We start from the raw sequence: 16267 nt of genomic DNA, 5'->3' as shown, positions 1-16267 counted from the left end.
TGCAGTGTCAAGAAATGGGAACACAAGGGGGTAATCACTATGTTTGTATCAGATATTCTTGATGGAGTTAGTAAGGAAAAAGTAAGGAGACTATTTGAAAAGTTTGAGGAGATTATAGATGTCTATATGGCGACGAAACAGGACGTCAAGAAAAAAAAACTTTGCCTTCGTAAGGTTTAAAAAAGGCAAGGGAGAAAAGGAGATGGAACGGATGATGCAGGGTACAAAATGTAACGGAACGGTGCTCACGGTCAACATTGCAAGGTATGAAAGGAAGCAGCTCCCTGCCCAGAATGTAGCAGATACGAACAATTTTCGGTATGTGCAGCAACCTTCGAGGCGTTCTCTCAGGGATGGCAGGTCTTTTATGGAAGTAGCGACAGGTAGAAGAAAATCAGATACTCCTCCCCCTCCCCCGTCGGCGCTTGAGAAGAACCCAGTGACACTGGTGGGCGGATCAAGCATGGCGGAATGGCTGCATTGCCCCCTGACCCTAGTGGGTGAGACGATCTCTTTCGAAAAATTAAGGAATTTGCCACTGAAAATTAGATTGGGGTCGGCACACTCTTATTGTATGAAATATCTTGGGGGTCTGATGGTTGGGATTCGATTCCAATCCCCATTTGACGTGGAGGAATTCTTAGCAAACAAAACCTACTGGGGTACGTGGTTCAAAGAGTTTAAGGCAGGGACAGAAGTATCTAGGGTATTTGATGGACTTGCATGGCTGAGAATTGTGGGACTCCCAATTAAACTGTTTGATGAAGAAAATTTTTCCAGAATTGTTAGTGAATTTGGTAAGGTGGTCGTTCCGGCGGAGATTCTCCCTAGCATGCAAGACCTATCGTTAGACAGTATATGCATACTGACCGGTCATAAAAAGCATATCAATGAGGAGGTGTTGGTAGAGATAAACAAAAGAATTCTCAAAGTGGGGTGATCGAAAGTGAGTTTGACTGGTCAACCTTTCCATCCTCTCCAGTTGAATGGATAGACTCAAACATAAATCGCATGGACAATAGCGATGATGTTTCAATTAGGAATGTTGACTCGAATATACTGGAGGAAGGAGAAATAAATGATGAAAGCAATGATGTCGAGGAAGGAGTGTCGGAGACTGTCCTGGCAAATGGCGACATCTCCGGCGAGGCGGAAACTCCTAAGACGATGGAGATGCAGAATCCAAACAGAACTGGTGACGAACTTAGAGAAGACCAACAGTCTTGTCGGGAATCTCAACAACCGTTCAAAAACTATGAATGTCTTGGGGTACCTGAAACTTCAGTAGATATCGTTGACCACGGCTGCAACGGTAATATTCTGGTCGTTGGATCCCTAGCAACCCCAGCTACCAAAAGGGGTGGGCCTTTTGGGCCAATCAAAAATTTAGCATCAACTGGATGCTTTGGGCCGTTCCCCATGGGGTGTGATCCTTCAAGTCAAATGAGGCCCTCTTTTTTAGTAGAACCAGTTAATGAACTCGGTCCAGTTCAATCGTATGAAGCAGGCGGTACCCTGGACAAGCGTCGGAGAATCCATCGATCCCCAAACAATGAAACACCCCAGATCCATGAACCATTAGACCTCAATCGACCGGAAACTATGAATCTCGAATGCCACTCCCCCCCGATCATCCCTGATGGGCAGAACTTTGCTTCGAGAATGGACGAAATTCAGAAAACGGTGGAGGTGGGTCAACTCATTGGCTTTGAAATTGATGAGGAAAATCCGATCCTCTTGGAAGTAATGGCGGAAGATGGTGAGATCCCCAATCACAGATGAATTTAATGACCCTAAATATCCGAGGGATAGGAGAGACTGCCAAGGCTGAGTGGGTATGTCGACTAAAGAGAAATCAAAGGCTATCACTTATAGCAATTCAGGAAACCCAATTGGGTGATCTAGAAAATTCTCTTAACATTGCAAGATGTTGGGGGAATGACAATTATGGTTTTGAGTATGTCGATGCCTCTGGCAGATCGGGTGGTCTGCTCACAATTTGGGACCCCAGTTTCTTCTCCGTTGATGAATCGGTGATGTCCAGACATTTTCTTGCTATTTTTGGGTCTTGCCCGACAATTGATGGCCAGATTGCGGTGGTAAACGTATACGGACCAAAGTTGGCCTCGGAGAAAGCAAAACTGTGGGGTGATCTCCTCAACCTAAAACAAACCAAACATGCCACCTGGATAATTCTGGGGGATTTTAACGAGGTAAGGGGACTTGAAGAACGGATCAACTCGTCTTTCTGTAAGTCAAGCTCTAATTCTTTTAACAACTTCATAGACCAGGCGGAATTATACGACCTGAAGATGGGTGGTAACCGGTTCACTTACTTTCGACAATGGGGTGCAAAATTAAGTAAGTTGGATAGAATTCTTGTCTGCTCAAGTTTTGTTGAAAAATTCCCAACAGCTTCCTCTGTAGCCCTACCCAAAGAACTCTTGGATCATTCCCCTGTGATTCTTAAAACTGACTCAGAAGATTTTGGTCCCCCCCCCCCCCCCGTTTAAGCTGTTTAATTCCTGGATGCTGCGGGAAGGTTTTGACCAGTTGGTGGTCAAATCATGGGAAACATACCGGGGATTTGGTGCTGCTGATTCCTATCTCGCTAACAAACTCAGGTACCTGAAGGGTGAACTCAAGAAATGGCGATCGTCTGAATATCACAAAGAGCATACGAACTGATTTCAATTAAAACAAGAATGGAGGAGATTGATTTGTTAGCAAAATCCATACAAGTAATAGCCCAGGAAATAGACGAGAGAGACAAGGTTTCTAGTAGGATCTCGAAATTGGAGAGAATGGCCTCGCTTGATCTGAGGCAAAAAGCTAGAATAAAGTGGGTGGTAGATGGTGACGAAAACTCTCGTTTTTTCCATGGATATGTCAACAACAGGGTGAGGAGGAATCAGATTCATGGTTTTATGGTGGGTGGGAACTAGATATCCAAAGCTGGGGAAATGAAGGATTAAGCAGTAAAGTTCTTCTCAGATAAGTTTCACGAAAAATGGATGGTTAGGCCAGTATTATGCAGCAATCTGTTTCAGAAGCCTGCGGTGGCTGATGCGGATTTTTTAGAAGCCCTATTCTTAATTATGGAAATTAAGCAGGCCGTGTGGGCTTGTGGTAGTGAGAAAGCTCCAGGGCCTGATGGGTTCACTCATAAATTCTTCAAAATTTTTTGGGAAACAATAAAAAATGATATATACAACTATGTAAAGTAATTTGAACTTAATGATAAGTTTTCAAGGGGCTGTAATGCATCATTTATAAGCTTGGCTGTGAAGGTTAAAGACCCCCTCCGCCTTGTTGATTATCGACCGATTAGTTTGATTGGTTCGCTATATAAAATCATAGCTAAGATCCTAGCTATTAGGGTCAAAAAGGTAATTGGGAGCGTAGTTGGAGATGTCCAATCTGCTTTCGTGGAAGGTAGAAACATATTGGAAGGCCCCCTCATTGTGAATGAGATTTGTTCGTGGGCAAAGCATAGGAAAAAGGAAATTTTATTATTCAAAGTCGATTTCAACAAAGCCTTTGATTCTGTTAACTGGGGATATTTGGAGTCCATTATGCTCCAAATGAACTTTGGCCCAAAATGGCGATCATGGATCAGGGGCTGTTTGGAATCAGCTAGATCTTCGATTATTATCAATGGGAGTCCCACAAAAGTATTGTCAAATGCAAAACCATACTATATAGAATTAACATTTCCTTTGATGAGGTAATGAAACCGAGTTTACCAGGACAGGGGTGGGTATCTCCATTTGTCGTAAATGCAGAATTTTGTGTGGCTCTCTTTCGTGAAAGGATTGAAAGGGCAGATTTCCTGGTTTGCGACGGTAGATTTCCATGGATTAAAATGGTCACATTGAAAGTCTTGGGATTCGTTTGGCGTGCTAAACAAAACAAGATAGCTACAGCTGAAGCCCTCCGGAATAGGGGTATTATAATGGACTCGTCTTTGTGTGGAGTATGTCGTGAATCTGAGGAGACAGGACATGTCCTATAGCTAAGGAGACTTTGAACTTGATCTCCAACTGGTGCAATGTTCAGGTGTCTGGGTTTCACTCGGAAAGCAATATGATTGACTTTGCCTCCAAATGGGGGAATTGCCCCAATAAAAGGAAAATGTTGATCACAATATTGTTTGGTGCATTGTGGTGTCTATGGAGGGCCAGAAATGATAGAATTTTCAACAAAGTTCTTTGGAATCCGGCGAGAATTGTTTCTAATATACAATCCCAAACATTTAATTGGGTTAAATACCGTGGTGACAGGGTAAAGTTAGAACGGAGTTTGTGGATTAAAAACCCGCTCAATTGTAATTGAACAATTGTATCAATCTCACCTCATTAGCTACTTGCTGGTGGGGTTTTGAATATTTAATAAAATATACTTTGCCGGTTCAAAAAAAAAATACATCATGTCATTATTGTGACAATGGGTAGGACGATTCTAATCATTCCCTCCTTTTTTTTCCTTTTATCTAATGGTGCTTTAGTTTGGATATTTAATTGGTGCAACATTTCGATTCAATCAATGATCTTTTGGGTTTCGCTCCCAATGGGAGAGATGTACTAAAAAATGCAAGATTTTTCTTGCCATCATCTACAGTTTTTTATGATGCGGTGGAAAACCAGGTCTTTAATAAAGTTCGATTGTCTCATTGATTTTGGCGGAAAATATCATTTCTTTGGTGTTCAATTGGGCAAAATACAGGGACAATTATGCAAATTGTAATTGGGGTATTTAGAGCTGTAATCTTTTCGACATTTTATAATTTTGTTCCTTCGTCTTTTTTATTTTAGACGGGTGCTAATAAATTTTCGTCGTTTAAAAAAAAATCAAAACTCAATAAAAACTTACAAGCACCTGGATAAATATTCTAGATCATATACCTCTAATTTGAGATAATCCCTTCTCTACTCTAGGCATTTCTCAATTATTATTTTTTCGAAAAAGAAGACAGTTTTTTAATTTTTCACATGTTGGCTAGAGAACCATGTCCGACGTTCATTTCTAGTCCAAATTATTCATGTAAATGACACATCAACACTTTACAATTGAAATTGGTCAAATTCTACCGATGAATTAATAATCAAAGTCAAATATTATTGATTTCTATAGAAGTATTTTATTTAGATAGGTCTAATCTTACATAATTCCAATATCACAAAATAAGCCAAGGCTATGGAATGAGCACAAAACTTAAATGACTTGATATAAGTCTAACAGAATAGATAGGGCCAAAACTAGACCTACACAAAAAGAAAAATGTTAGACTAGTGAATCGGTCTAAAACGAGACAGGTCCAAGATAGTCTGAGAGTCTGAAAAAAATCAAATTGTTTCGAGACTGAATAAGACCAGTCCGAGACAGACTATATCAGTCTTATAAAAAGATTGGTAATCAAACTTTATAAATATATTATTTTTGTGTTAATTACACAATTTTTAATAACATATTATCTAACTTCTTTTCCTTTTTTTTCTTTTATTAAACTTAATTTATCATTTTTAAGAAATCTTTATCTATAGTTTTAGTATTAATCACACATTTGTTAACAGAAAAACTCGAAATCGAAACAAAAAAAAATCGAAAAATACCGAAAATGAACCGAAAATCCCGTAAGCCGAATCGAAAAGACATATAGAAAGACCGTGGGATCGGATAAGAAAAGACCGAGACCGGTCTCGAAAAAGACAGAACCAAAAAATGCCCGATAAAAAAACAGACAAAAAAAATCAAACTATTTCAAGACCGACAAAAAACCAATAAACTACCGATATCCAGCTATAGGCCAAAAAAATATTCATGTCCAATATAATTAAGGGTTAAATCCTAATAATAGGCCCAACATAGAAATAGACAAACTATGCAAGGTAGATCCAATATTTATGATGCTCACACTTTCTCAAACATTGTTTTATTTTTCATTTTCTTTTAAAGTGGATAATAATGTTGATAGTATTCTAATTTTATATTACTTCTTTTAATAATAAAAAAAAAACTAGTTGTGAGACCCGTATATTATACGGGTTAATACAAACAAAATGTTAATATAAATGATTAGATGAAAATTTTATTTGAATTTGAAATTTAAAATAACTGAAAATTATGAGAAAAAAACATGCAAAAAATAAATAAATTAAAATTATGTGTTTAGTTATCAGATTTGTATACCAAATGGGTAAATTATAACAAAATGTTAAACACAAAGGTTTAAACTTTAAATTTATTTGAATATGAAATTAAAATTTAGAATTTGAAATTTGAAATTAATAGTCATTATGATAGGTTTATTTTATGAAAATTAAATTAATGATATATTGGAAATGAAAAATAAAGTAAATGACAAGTGAAAAATAAATATATCTCAAAATTATGATAAAATGACATGTGGCCAATTGAATGTGAGAATGACAAGTGGCAAAATCATTCTTATTTATTAGAGTAGATTTCTACATATATTTTTTCAACTTCTTAAAAGTTATATTAATACTGTTTCGGTTTATAAGTTTATAAAACTTATATAAATTTGTCTAATATCTTTTTGTTATAATGATTTTAAAATTTATATTATCAGATAATATAACCAAACAGGTAATACTTATAAAAAAAATTCAAATTCTTGTAATATTAATAAAATAAACATTTTATTAATAAATTTCATTCATAATACATTACATACATACTTACATATAAAAATATTATACATATATTTGAACACATATATAACACGTACATTTAAAGAAGTATTAAACATTCATACATTGGAATATTTTTTTCATAAATAATCAATTAACTCATTTCATATATCACAATGAGCTTCTTTAACTTTGATGTGTTGAGATTTGGCTGGTCCGTCAAGTACCTCAAGCTCTTGTGGTTTGTGTAAATGGTACAACGGACCCATAGAGATAATGTCACCAAATTTTGAAGGCAAAAACAACTGCCCCCAACTCCAGGTCGTGCATCAGGTAATTCGCCTCGTGAGGCTTCAATTGCCTCAAGGCGTAAGCGTAACGTGCCCTCTCTGCATCAATATTATGCCCAAACCCAAAATAGACGCATCACAATACACTAAGAAATCCTCAACGCCCTCTGGCAGGGCTAAGATCGACGCCTCGCACAACCTCTGCCTCAAAGTCTCGAACGATGCCTGCTGCTTAGGCCCCCAACGGAAAGTCACCGACTTCTTGGTTAGTCGGGTCAGGGGTACTGCTATCTTGGAGAAATCCTGAATGAATCTCCGATAATAGCCTGCTAAACCGAGGAAGCTCCGAATCTCGGATGGAGACCTCGGAACCTCCCATCTCATCACGGCCTCCACCTTGGCCGGATCGACCAGTATACCATTCTGGTTGACAATGTGGCCCACAAACTACACCTCGTGCAACTAGAACTCTTACTTGGAGAACTTTGTGAAATGTCTCTCCTTCCTCAATGTCTCCATCACCTCCCTTGGGTGCTCCTCGTGCTGCTCCTGAGTCTTGGAATACACCAAGATGTCATCGATAAAAACTATCACATACCGATCCAGCATCAGTCTGTACACACGGTTCATGAGATCCATGAAATGCGGTAGGAGCATTAGTGAGCCCAAATGGCATCACCACAAACTCATAGTGACCATAGCAAGTCTGAAAGGTTGTCTTCTGCACATCGTTGTCCCTGATTCGCATCTGGTGGTAGCCTGATCACAGATCTATCTTGGAGAACCAAGATGCACCTTGAAGCTGGTCAAATAAGTCATCAATCCTCAGGAGGGGATAACGGTTCTTCATCGTTACCTTATTCAACTCCTGGTAATCTATACACATCCGATGTGACACGTCATTCTTCCTCACAAACAGGATTGGGGCTCCCCACGACGAACTGCTCGGCCTGATAAATCCCTTGTCTAACAGCTCCTGTAGTTGTGTAGACAACTCCTGCATCTCGAGAGGAGCCAACCGATATGGTGCCTTGGCTATCATAGCCGCACCAGGAACTAGGTTAATCCTGAACTCTACCTGCCTCTCTAGAGATACCATGGGCAAATCCTCTAGGAATATATTCGGATACTACCGCACAATTGGCACATCCTTCATGATCTCCATACCCTTCTCTCAGGTATCTGTAACATAGGCGACAAACCTGCACATCCCTACTGAAGGTAGCGTCTGGCTCTCGCTATTGAACACATGATCGGTCCACCCTACGGTCTCTCACCCTAAATCACCAGCTCTCCACACTTGGGGGCCTGACTCAAACCAACTACTTCTCACAATCGATCACCACCCCATTAGGGCTCAACCAATCCATGCTTATGATGAATTTTTTCCCCACAAAGGAATGGGAACCAAATCTACGAGGTAACGCTCGCCATACATCCTCAGGACACAATCTCTATAAATCTCTGATGCCCAGACGGATCGGTCGCCCACAATCTCGACCTCTAAACGACAATCTAACGTGCTTGAAGACTCAGTAAACCTCTTGCTGAGTGCAAGAGAAACAAAAGATCGGGTAGCCCCCGAGTAAAATAACACCAACACTAGGATACCATTCACATGGAACGATCCTAAAACAGAATACATGGAACATAAATATCAAAACTGAAATATTATAAAAGATAGGGAGAAGAAACATACTCGTCGCCACATCTGGTGCGACACGCGCCTCCTCGGCGGTCAGCTGGAAGGCTTGACTCCTCACCACCAGAGCATCTGACTTACCCTGGTGGCCGTCTCTGATCCAAAGGGCCGTTGGAGCTGGCGCCGCCACTAGCGCTCCTGATACCAATCTCGGCCAGTTGGCCTTTTTATGGCCTCGCTGATTGTAGTGAAAACAAAGCATGTCTGATGTCTGAATGGCGGAGGTAGGGGCAGTACAATCCTTACTAAAGTTCCCCAACTTACCGCACTTATAGCAACCCGACCCCCCTAATCAGCAAGCTCCCTCATGCGTCTTTCCGCATTTCCCACAGTGGCTCCGGCCCTGTAGGCCCTTCGACCTCGAGTCGAATCCCTTGGGTTTCTTCACCGAAACCCCAGTCATTTGCCCAGTCTCCGCCTTCTTCTTCCTGATGTGCTTTATATCAATCTCCCTCTCTCGTGCCCTGACTATCATATCATCCAAGGTCGGGTATGTCGAATAGCTGACATATTTCCGAATGTCAGCTCTCAACATATCATGGTACCGAGTTTTCTTCATCTCCTCATCACCCGCATACTGGGGCACCAACAAGGCCCTCACCCTAAATTTAGCGGTAATCTCCGTCACTGTCTCAGTAGTCTGCCTCATATCCAAGAACTCCTTGGCCAATTGTTAAACCTCCACATGTGGTGCAAACACCGCCCGAAACATGGACACGAAATCCGACTAGGTCATAGCCTCAATGGCTGGGGCTCCCAAAGTATCACGACTGCCTCCCACCAGTCTCTAGCTCGCTCATTTAAACACCCAACAACGAATCTGACCTTCAAACCCTCAGGGCAGAAGCTCGTCACCTGTGCAAACTCAATGTTTGCGATCCATCGCCTAGCCACAATGGGGTCTTTCACCCTACAGAAGTCTGGTGCTCCGCATCCCCTAAAATCCTTGAAGGAGAGTGTACGAGTCCCTGAATGGCTAGGTGCCATGTCACTCCTAAATTCCCTAAGGCGATCCTCCATCAGCTCAATAATACCCTCCTTGATCGATCCGAAAATCACCGGGTTCGACTCAAGGATACCTCTCGTAATCTCGGATGCAATGAACTCGCGTAATCCCTCATTAATCGGCTCGGAACTCGTACCCAAACCAGACCCAGATCCTAAGCCCCCTGCTCCATTACGTGTCACCACCATTCTAAAACAAACCATATAGTTGTCAGGATTATATAGAATCATTGAAAGACCTCACACTCTGCCACTCCTGGTTCCCCGAAGCTTTCCAAGAGTCAAGTACAGATCCTCTGCTTTCAGTAGTACGTGCCCATACTACCTTCCACATCTATTCGTACTTTCCTCCTGGTTTGCCTTGGTTTACCAAAGTCGCTTCCTATCCATGTATACGATTCGCAATCTAATAACTCCTGTTACTAATCTTTTCCTAGGATTGCCCTAGGGTAATCTCCGACCCAATCTTCGTCATCAGCTGCATAAGAAGTCCCTGTTATCTCTCCCTAACTAGCTCGCGAATACCATTACTTATTACTAAGACCAAATAGTTCTTTGAATGATAGGTCCTACCCTACAACAGTTAGACTCAGACAAGAGCTGCGAAATAGGGCTATAACTAACCTTCTGAAACTATTTAGTCCTCATAATATGTAACTTAACATATTCTTTTAATAGTTAATTAAAGATAACTAGAACTCCTAAAAGCACAAAGCAAGTAGCATTCGAGCATTAAGTAACCAAAACCACGCATATCCTAAACAAGCCATCATATCACTAACTAATCGGTACTAGCATGCAGTTCAATAAGCACATACAGTAGGCATGCAAGACATCCTTCCAAGATCCTTAGCCCTAATATAGCATACAATTCACATATTCACACTTCATATCATAATATAACTTGTACGAGTATGTAACGCCCGTAGATCAGGGCTAGTCAATTTAGAGACATTAAGCGTCAAAAATGACCTTTTTGATAGAAGATTATTTAGGATGAATAATCCTAACTAAGTTGTAGTATATGTTACAAGGTTTCCGTGCATATAAAGAACACCAAATTCCGAGTTATAACAAAGAAGTTATGACCTGTCGAAGTTTCGCGACAGAACCGGCACGACACAGCGCGACATAAAAAGTGAATTCACGTTAGAGCGATATTTAGCCTTAGCAATCTAAACGAGAATCGAAGATCTCGTTGTTGGTATCGAAGCGATAAAAAGTTAGGCGAAAACGGAAGTCAGACGAAGAAGTTATGAATTTATAACGAAATTTTCTGTCCCGACTTATTAAAAATAAATAATAAAAATAAAAGTCAAAATTAGCCGACGGAGTCTAAACGAAAGTCGTAGAGCGTAGTCTCACCTACGTGTGGATATAAAGAACGTCGAAAACGGAGTTCGTATGAAGAAGATATGAATTTTCGAAGTTTATTAATGAATTAATAATTAAATTTAATTATTAAATCCTAGTATTATCCGAAGGCGAGTCATCGGACTCATCCGAAGTACGCCCCGCGTACAGCGAAGCATGATGACCTTCGCACTCGAGTTCTTCGGATGACGCATGCAGTGACGAATTCGGACGTGTACGCCCCGCGTACTCCGAGGCTCCAGCCTCCTATAAATAGGATGCGAGGGCAGCCGGTTCTTTTGTTCATTTTCCCTCTTCTCTCTCCCGTTTTGCATCGATTTGCGTGCCAGAAATACCCCGAAGCCCCGGTATTATTCTCGAGCCCCGAAGCAAGTCCAGAGATCCCGAAGATCCCGAGAAGTGCGGTTCCCGAGCCAAAGCTCTGCCCGCGAGAAGTTCGATTTTTGTGGAGATCTTCCAGATCTACCGAAGAATACTACTTCTGCAAGTCGTAGTGCTGTCCGATCATCTTCTGATCAAGTGAGTGTATACTACCTTTCATAAACACGATAATAATACAAGTATGGTTTGAGTGTATTAAATATATTGTTGTTTATATGTGTGGGTGTGTAGTTACTTTCTTCTAACACATAAATATGAAGTATTTGCTATGAAATACGTGCTATGTGTTTATATGTTATTTGTCTATTTGAGATGGGCATGGAAATTGGAGTTTTATACAGGTGTTAAATGATTTAAACTGTGTAAGTATTTATATCTACAAAATTGTTGGGTAGAACATAGGTAGATGAAAATTGTTGGTGACTATGGAGTTAGCGCCTATTGTATAAACCTTGGCGACGATGTGACTTCGTGCCTATTTGATGAACCTTGGCGACTATGGAGTTAGCGCACGTTGAGTAAACTTTGGCGACTATGGAGTTAGCGCTTGTTGAGTAAACCTTGGCGACTATGGAGTTAGCGCTTGTTAAGTGAACCTTGGTGACTATGGAGTTAACACCAGATAACTATGGATTTAGTACTTGATAAGTAAGCCTTGGCAGTAATGGAATTCATGCCAAATTTCTTACGAATAAATGAATGAAGGATAGTTGGTTCTTAGGGTAAAACCTTAAGAAGATAATGGGGATGGGTAATTGGGTTGATTGTTTGCTGATTAAATATAATGATTATATTATTGTGGGTTGAAAACCCTATATGCTCACCAGGCTCCCAAGCCTGACCCACTCAGTTTTCTTTTCATTACAGGTAATGGCACAAGGGTATAAGTTGGTGGACTTGACGAGAGATTTTGGATTATAGATCAGTAGTGAAATAACTATTGTAAGATCTATTTTATATTGTTTATGCTTTTGGTCTGTAACGAACATGACATCCCGAGGTTTTATTATTTAATGAAAATACATTCTTTTCGAGAAATGTTTTGATAAATGGTTATCATATTTTATTTTGGGAACAAATTCCGCAACCGTTTTCTTTAAACGATCACTCTGATTTATAAAAATACAAAGCATAAACAAATCGGTCTTTTCTGGCCGTGAAATTTGGGGATGTCACAGAGTATCTTGGGAAAACTTACTTGAGCTCGACCGATTACACACATCACACTCCTTGTTCTTTGTCTAAAACCCTTATTTTTAATTTTTGAAAAAAATTATTTTTCTTGTAAAAATATCTCAAATCCTCGATGTGAGTCCAAACACCCCCGAAAGTGTGTCCGAATCCCTCAAACCAAGGCTTTGATACCAACCTGTAACATCCCAAAATTCATGACCAAAATTTTTCCATTTTTAATTAAGTAATTATAAAAGCCAATAGTCTAAAAACACCAATAGTGTCAACACATGTCATAATCAAAATCAATATCCCAAACATGTCATAAGAAACAATCATCAGAGTATAACTCCTAAAGATCTCATGTGTGGAAATCATAGTGTGATGCGTTGCGATCATGTCGACTCATTTCCTTTCGAAGAAGAGGTACCTGAAACCAAGATTGAAAACCATAAGCACGAAGCTTAGTGAGTTCCCCCATCATACCACATACCATACAATAAACATATTGCCTAGCATATTCGGGTGATGACCTACCCCTTCAGTCTCTTTCAACCGGTAACCGCCTAGCATATCAGGGTGATGGCCAACCCCTTCGGTCTGTTTCAACCGGTAACTGCCTAGCATATATGGGTGCTGGCCTACCCCTTCGGTCTCTTTCAACTAGTTACAGGTTCTATTTCACCCCTACCACTACTACATAATATCCTAGCATATAAGCGCATAAATCACATACTGCCTAGTATATCTAGGTGTTGGCCTACCCCTTCTGTCTCTTTCGACCGGTTACGGGGTCTATATCACCCCCTACCACTACCACATAATAACATAGCATAAAAGCACATAATATCAATAGATAGGGGCATACCATATAATTATCACAAAGACAATCATCTTTACTATAAACAACTACTAGTGGGTCGGCATTGGTGCCTTCGACCCACTTCTACCGGGAAGGTAACTCACCTCAACTGTGTGTGCCAAAATCGTACTCCTCGGATGGCTCGGGACTCGTCTCCTTAAAGCATAACAAGTCCTTTAGTTAGTTATTAGGCCCAAATATGACTCCCTTATAGCCCAACTTCCAATTCATGTCCCAAGGCAAGGTTCCCTAGTCCTTGCCCTAATGGGCCTTTTCCCCCGAGGTCCAATACATAATAAATTTGAGGCCCAAGTCCATTACTTTAAACTTTAAAGAAGGCCCAAAAGGCCACATACCATAAATCCCAGTCCTAGGCCCAGAGGCCTTACTCTACAGTAGGCCATGAGGCCCAAAAAATTCAGGCCCAATCTTCTAAGGCCCAAAAACCCATGTTAACCACTCTATATGTATACGCGCGGCGTACCTAGCATGTACGTCGGCCTTGACCGGAAGCGGGAAACTGACCAGGAACACGCAGCATACTAGTGGGTAAGTCCAACATTCCTGCCAGTCACCCTTAAGTCCTTCTTTTGACTTAATCCATTAAGTCCCAACGTCCAGAACATAAATCGAGGTCCTTTAAGACGTCCTAAACCATAAAGTTACAAACTTTATATCTTTGCATGCATGGATGGGGTTAAGACATGGTTTAAGTCCTTAAACACAGTTTATAACCATCTAACACTTGCATGGTTGTTGCTTAACGATCAAGATCCAATTTTTATGGTTCTAAACACCTCCAAGAGCCAAAAAGGACAGCTCATTTGGACAAAATCTTCTAAAACTCAAAGGACCTCAAGTATGGGACCAAAATGTGACATAAAACACCCAAAAACTTGATCTACGCATGCAATGAGCAAGTTTAGAGCTTTATACCTCTAATGGGTCATAAATGATGCCAAACTTCTGGATCTACAAGCCTTCTCTAAGCTCATGCTCTTCCTTCAAGCTCCCTCTTCTTCAAAACCACCAAAATAACACCAAAATGTTCAAAGTGAGCTCAAGATACATGCAATGGGGTTAGCGTACGAGTTGGGTACTGATAGGACAAGGGAGGCTGAGTGGATAAGGGTTTGGAGGGTTATAAGTTGTTTAAATAGTGAGCAAATCCTAAAATTTAGGGTTTGCATCTGGTCATCCTATGCCCAATGTATGCATGGGTACGCCCAACGTACGTATGTGGGCTCCCCATTCCGTACCTCATATATGTACGCCATGCATACATCCTGTACGCCCAACGTACGCTCCACCCAAAAATTTCAACATTTCAATATTATAGCTTGAATAAAACAACAAAATACCTGATAAATCTCAGACGTTACAACATGAGTTGATAAAAGCGTAGAGCTTGTTGTTACCTTTTCGTGGATATAAGGATCGTCGAAATTGGATTTATAATGAAGAAGTTATGGCCTTCAGATTATTTTAGGGTTTAAGGGAAAACCCTAGTACACGAGGCGTACATAGGGAGTACGCGGGGAGTACTAGTGCAAAGTGAAGTATGCTAGGCGTACACAGGTGTACGCTAAGCGTACCAAGAAGGAAAGATCGTGAAGCCTCGGCTTCGTACACTGGGCGTATGAGAGGTGCAAGGAACCCTAATTTTGAGTGTGTTGTACCCTATTTAAGCACCTTCAGTATTTAGGGTTGGCCTCTTTACCAGCCCCCAAACCGTCTAAAAACCTAAATCGACCCTTAAGCCTTCTTGGTGGTATTCTTGAGCTCTTGAGAAGATTTTGGTGGTTATTTTGCCCATTGTGAAGGAAGTAAAGAAGATTGAAGGAGCTTTGCTTGGTGAGGAGCCTATGGATCCAGAATCATCACCATTTTTGCAAGAATTTGGAGGTATCAAGTTCATACATCGACTTGTAGATGTTTAGATCTCTTTATGGTTTGATTTGTTAAGTTTTTGGTCCTGTTTGGGTTTGTTGTTGAGCTAAGATGTTTGAAGGATTTATTCTTTTAGATCTGAGCTTATTAGGAGTTCCTTAAGCATAAAGGTGCCAACTGTAACATCCAAAAATTTAAGCCAAATTTTTAACTTTTTCCTCCATTAAAAACCAAATAGTATTATACAAATTGTTTTCAAAATATTATTCATCAGAGTGTCCCCAAAACAAAATCATAAGGATGAGGAGCGGTACAGTCACGCCTTTGCCTTGCCACGATCTCCTGATGAACCTGAAATAATAAACTGAAACTGTAAGCCCGAGAGCTTAGTGATTTACCCCCAAAATACCAATACTACACCGATAGTACCATATCAATAACAGGTAACAACAACATGTATACTGGACCTTCAGCCTGATTGGACCACCTTGCAAGGCCTACAGTCTATCTGGATCTATCCCGAGACATCGGTATGATAGGACCGTCATGCAGGGCCCATAGTCTATCCGGACCGCTCGTTGGGTATGTTGGCCTTCAGCACAAAGCAGGATCGCCTCAACCCAACCATCAAACAAATAACCATGTGCACATAAATAACATATAGTGATCACTTATAACCAGAATACCGACCTATCATAGATCATCTATCATAGCAATCACTTATAATATATATATATATATATATATATATATATATATCATAGATCATCTATCATAGCAATCACTTATAACCAGAATACCGACCTAACCATGTCACTAACATACCAATCCTAACGGATCATAAAGCATAACAACATCCTGTCTATCCTGATACCGATCTAATAGATCATAACCACATACATCACACTATACTCAGAATAACAACCTAAAGGGCCGG

General features: G+C 40.4%; 1 protein-coding gene across 1 annotated transcript; it reads left to right on the top strand.

Annotated features, from left to right (window-relative positions):
* The first annotated feature begins 1778 nt into the window (after nucleotides 1–1778).
* On the top strand, nucleotides 1779–2513 carry LOC145075709 (uncharacterized). Its single transcript, XM_079021848.1, has one exon. It carries the CDS (start codon nucleotides 1779–1781, stop codon nucleotides 2511–2513), a length of 735 nt encoding a protein of 244 aa, XP_078877974.1.
* Nucleotides 2514–16267: the final 13754 nt, after the last annotated feature.

Source organism: Lactuca serriola, chromosome 9 (assembly GCF_051521515.1).
Source record: "Lactuca serriola cultivar US96UC23 chromosome 9, Lser_US96UC23_V15, whole genome shotgun sequence".
In the NCBI taxonomy this organism is placed as follows: domain Eukaryota; kingdom Viridiplantae; phylum Streptophyta; class Magnoliopsida; order Asterales; family Asteraceae; genus Lactuca; species Lactuca serriola.
This window is presented reverse-complemented; position numbering and strand designations above follow the sequence as displayed.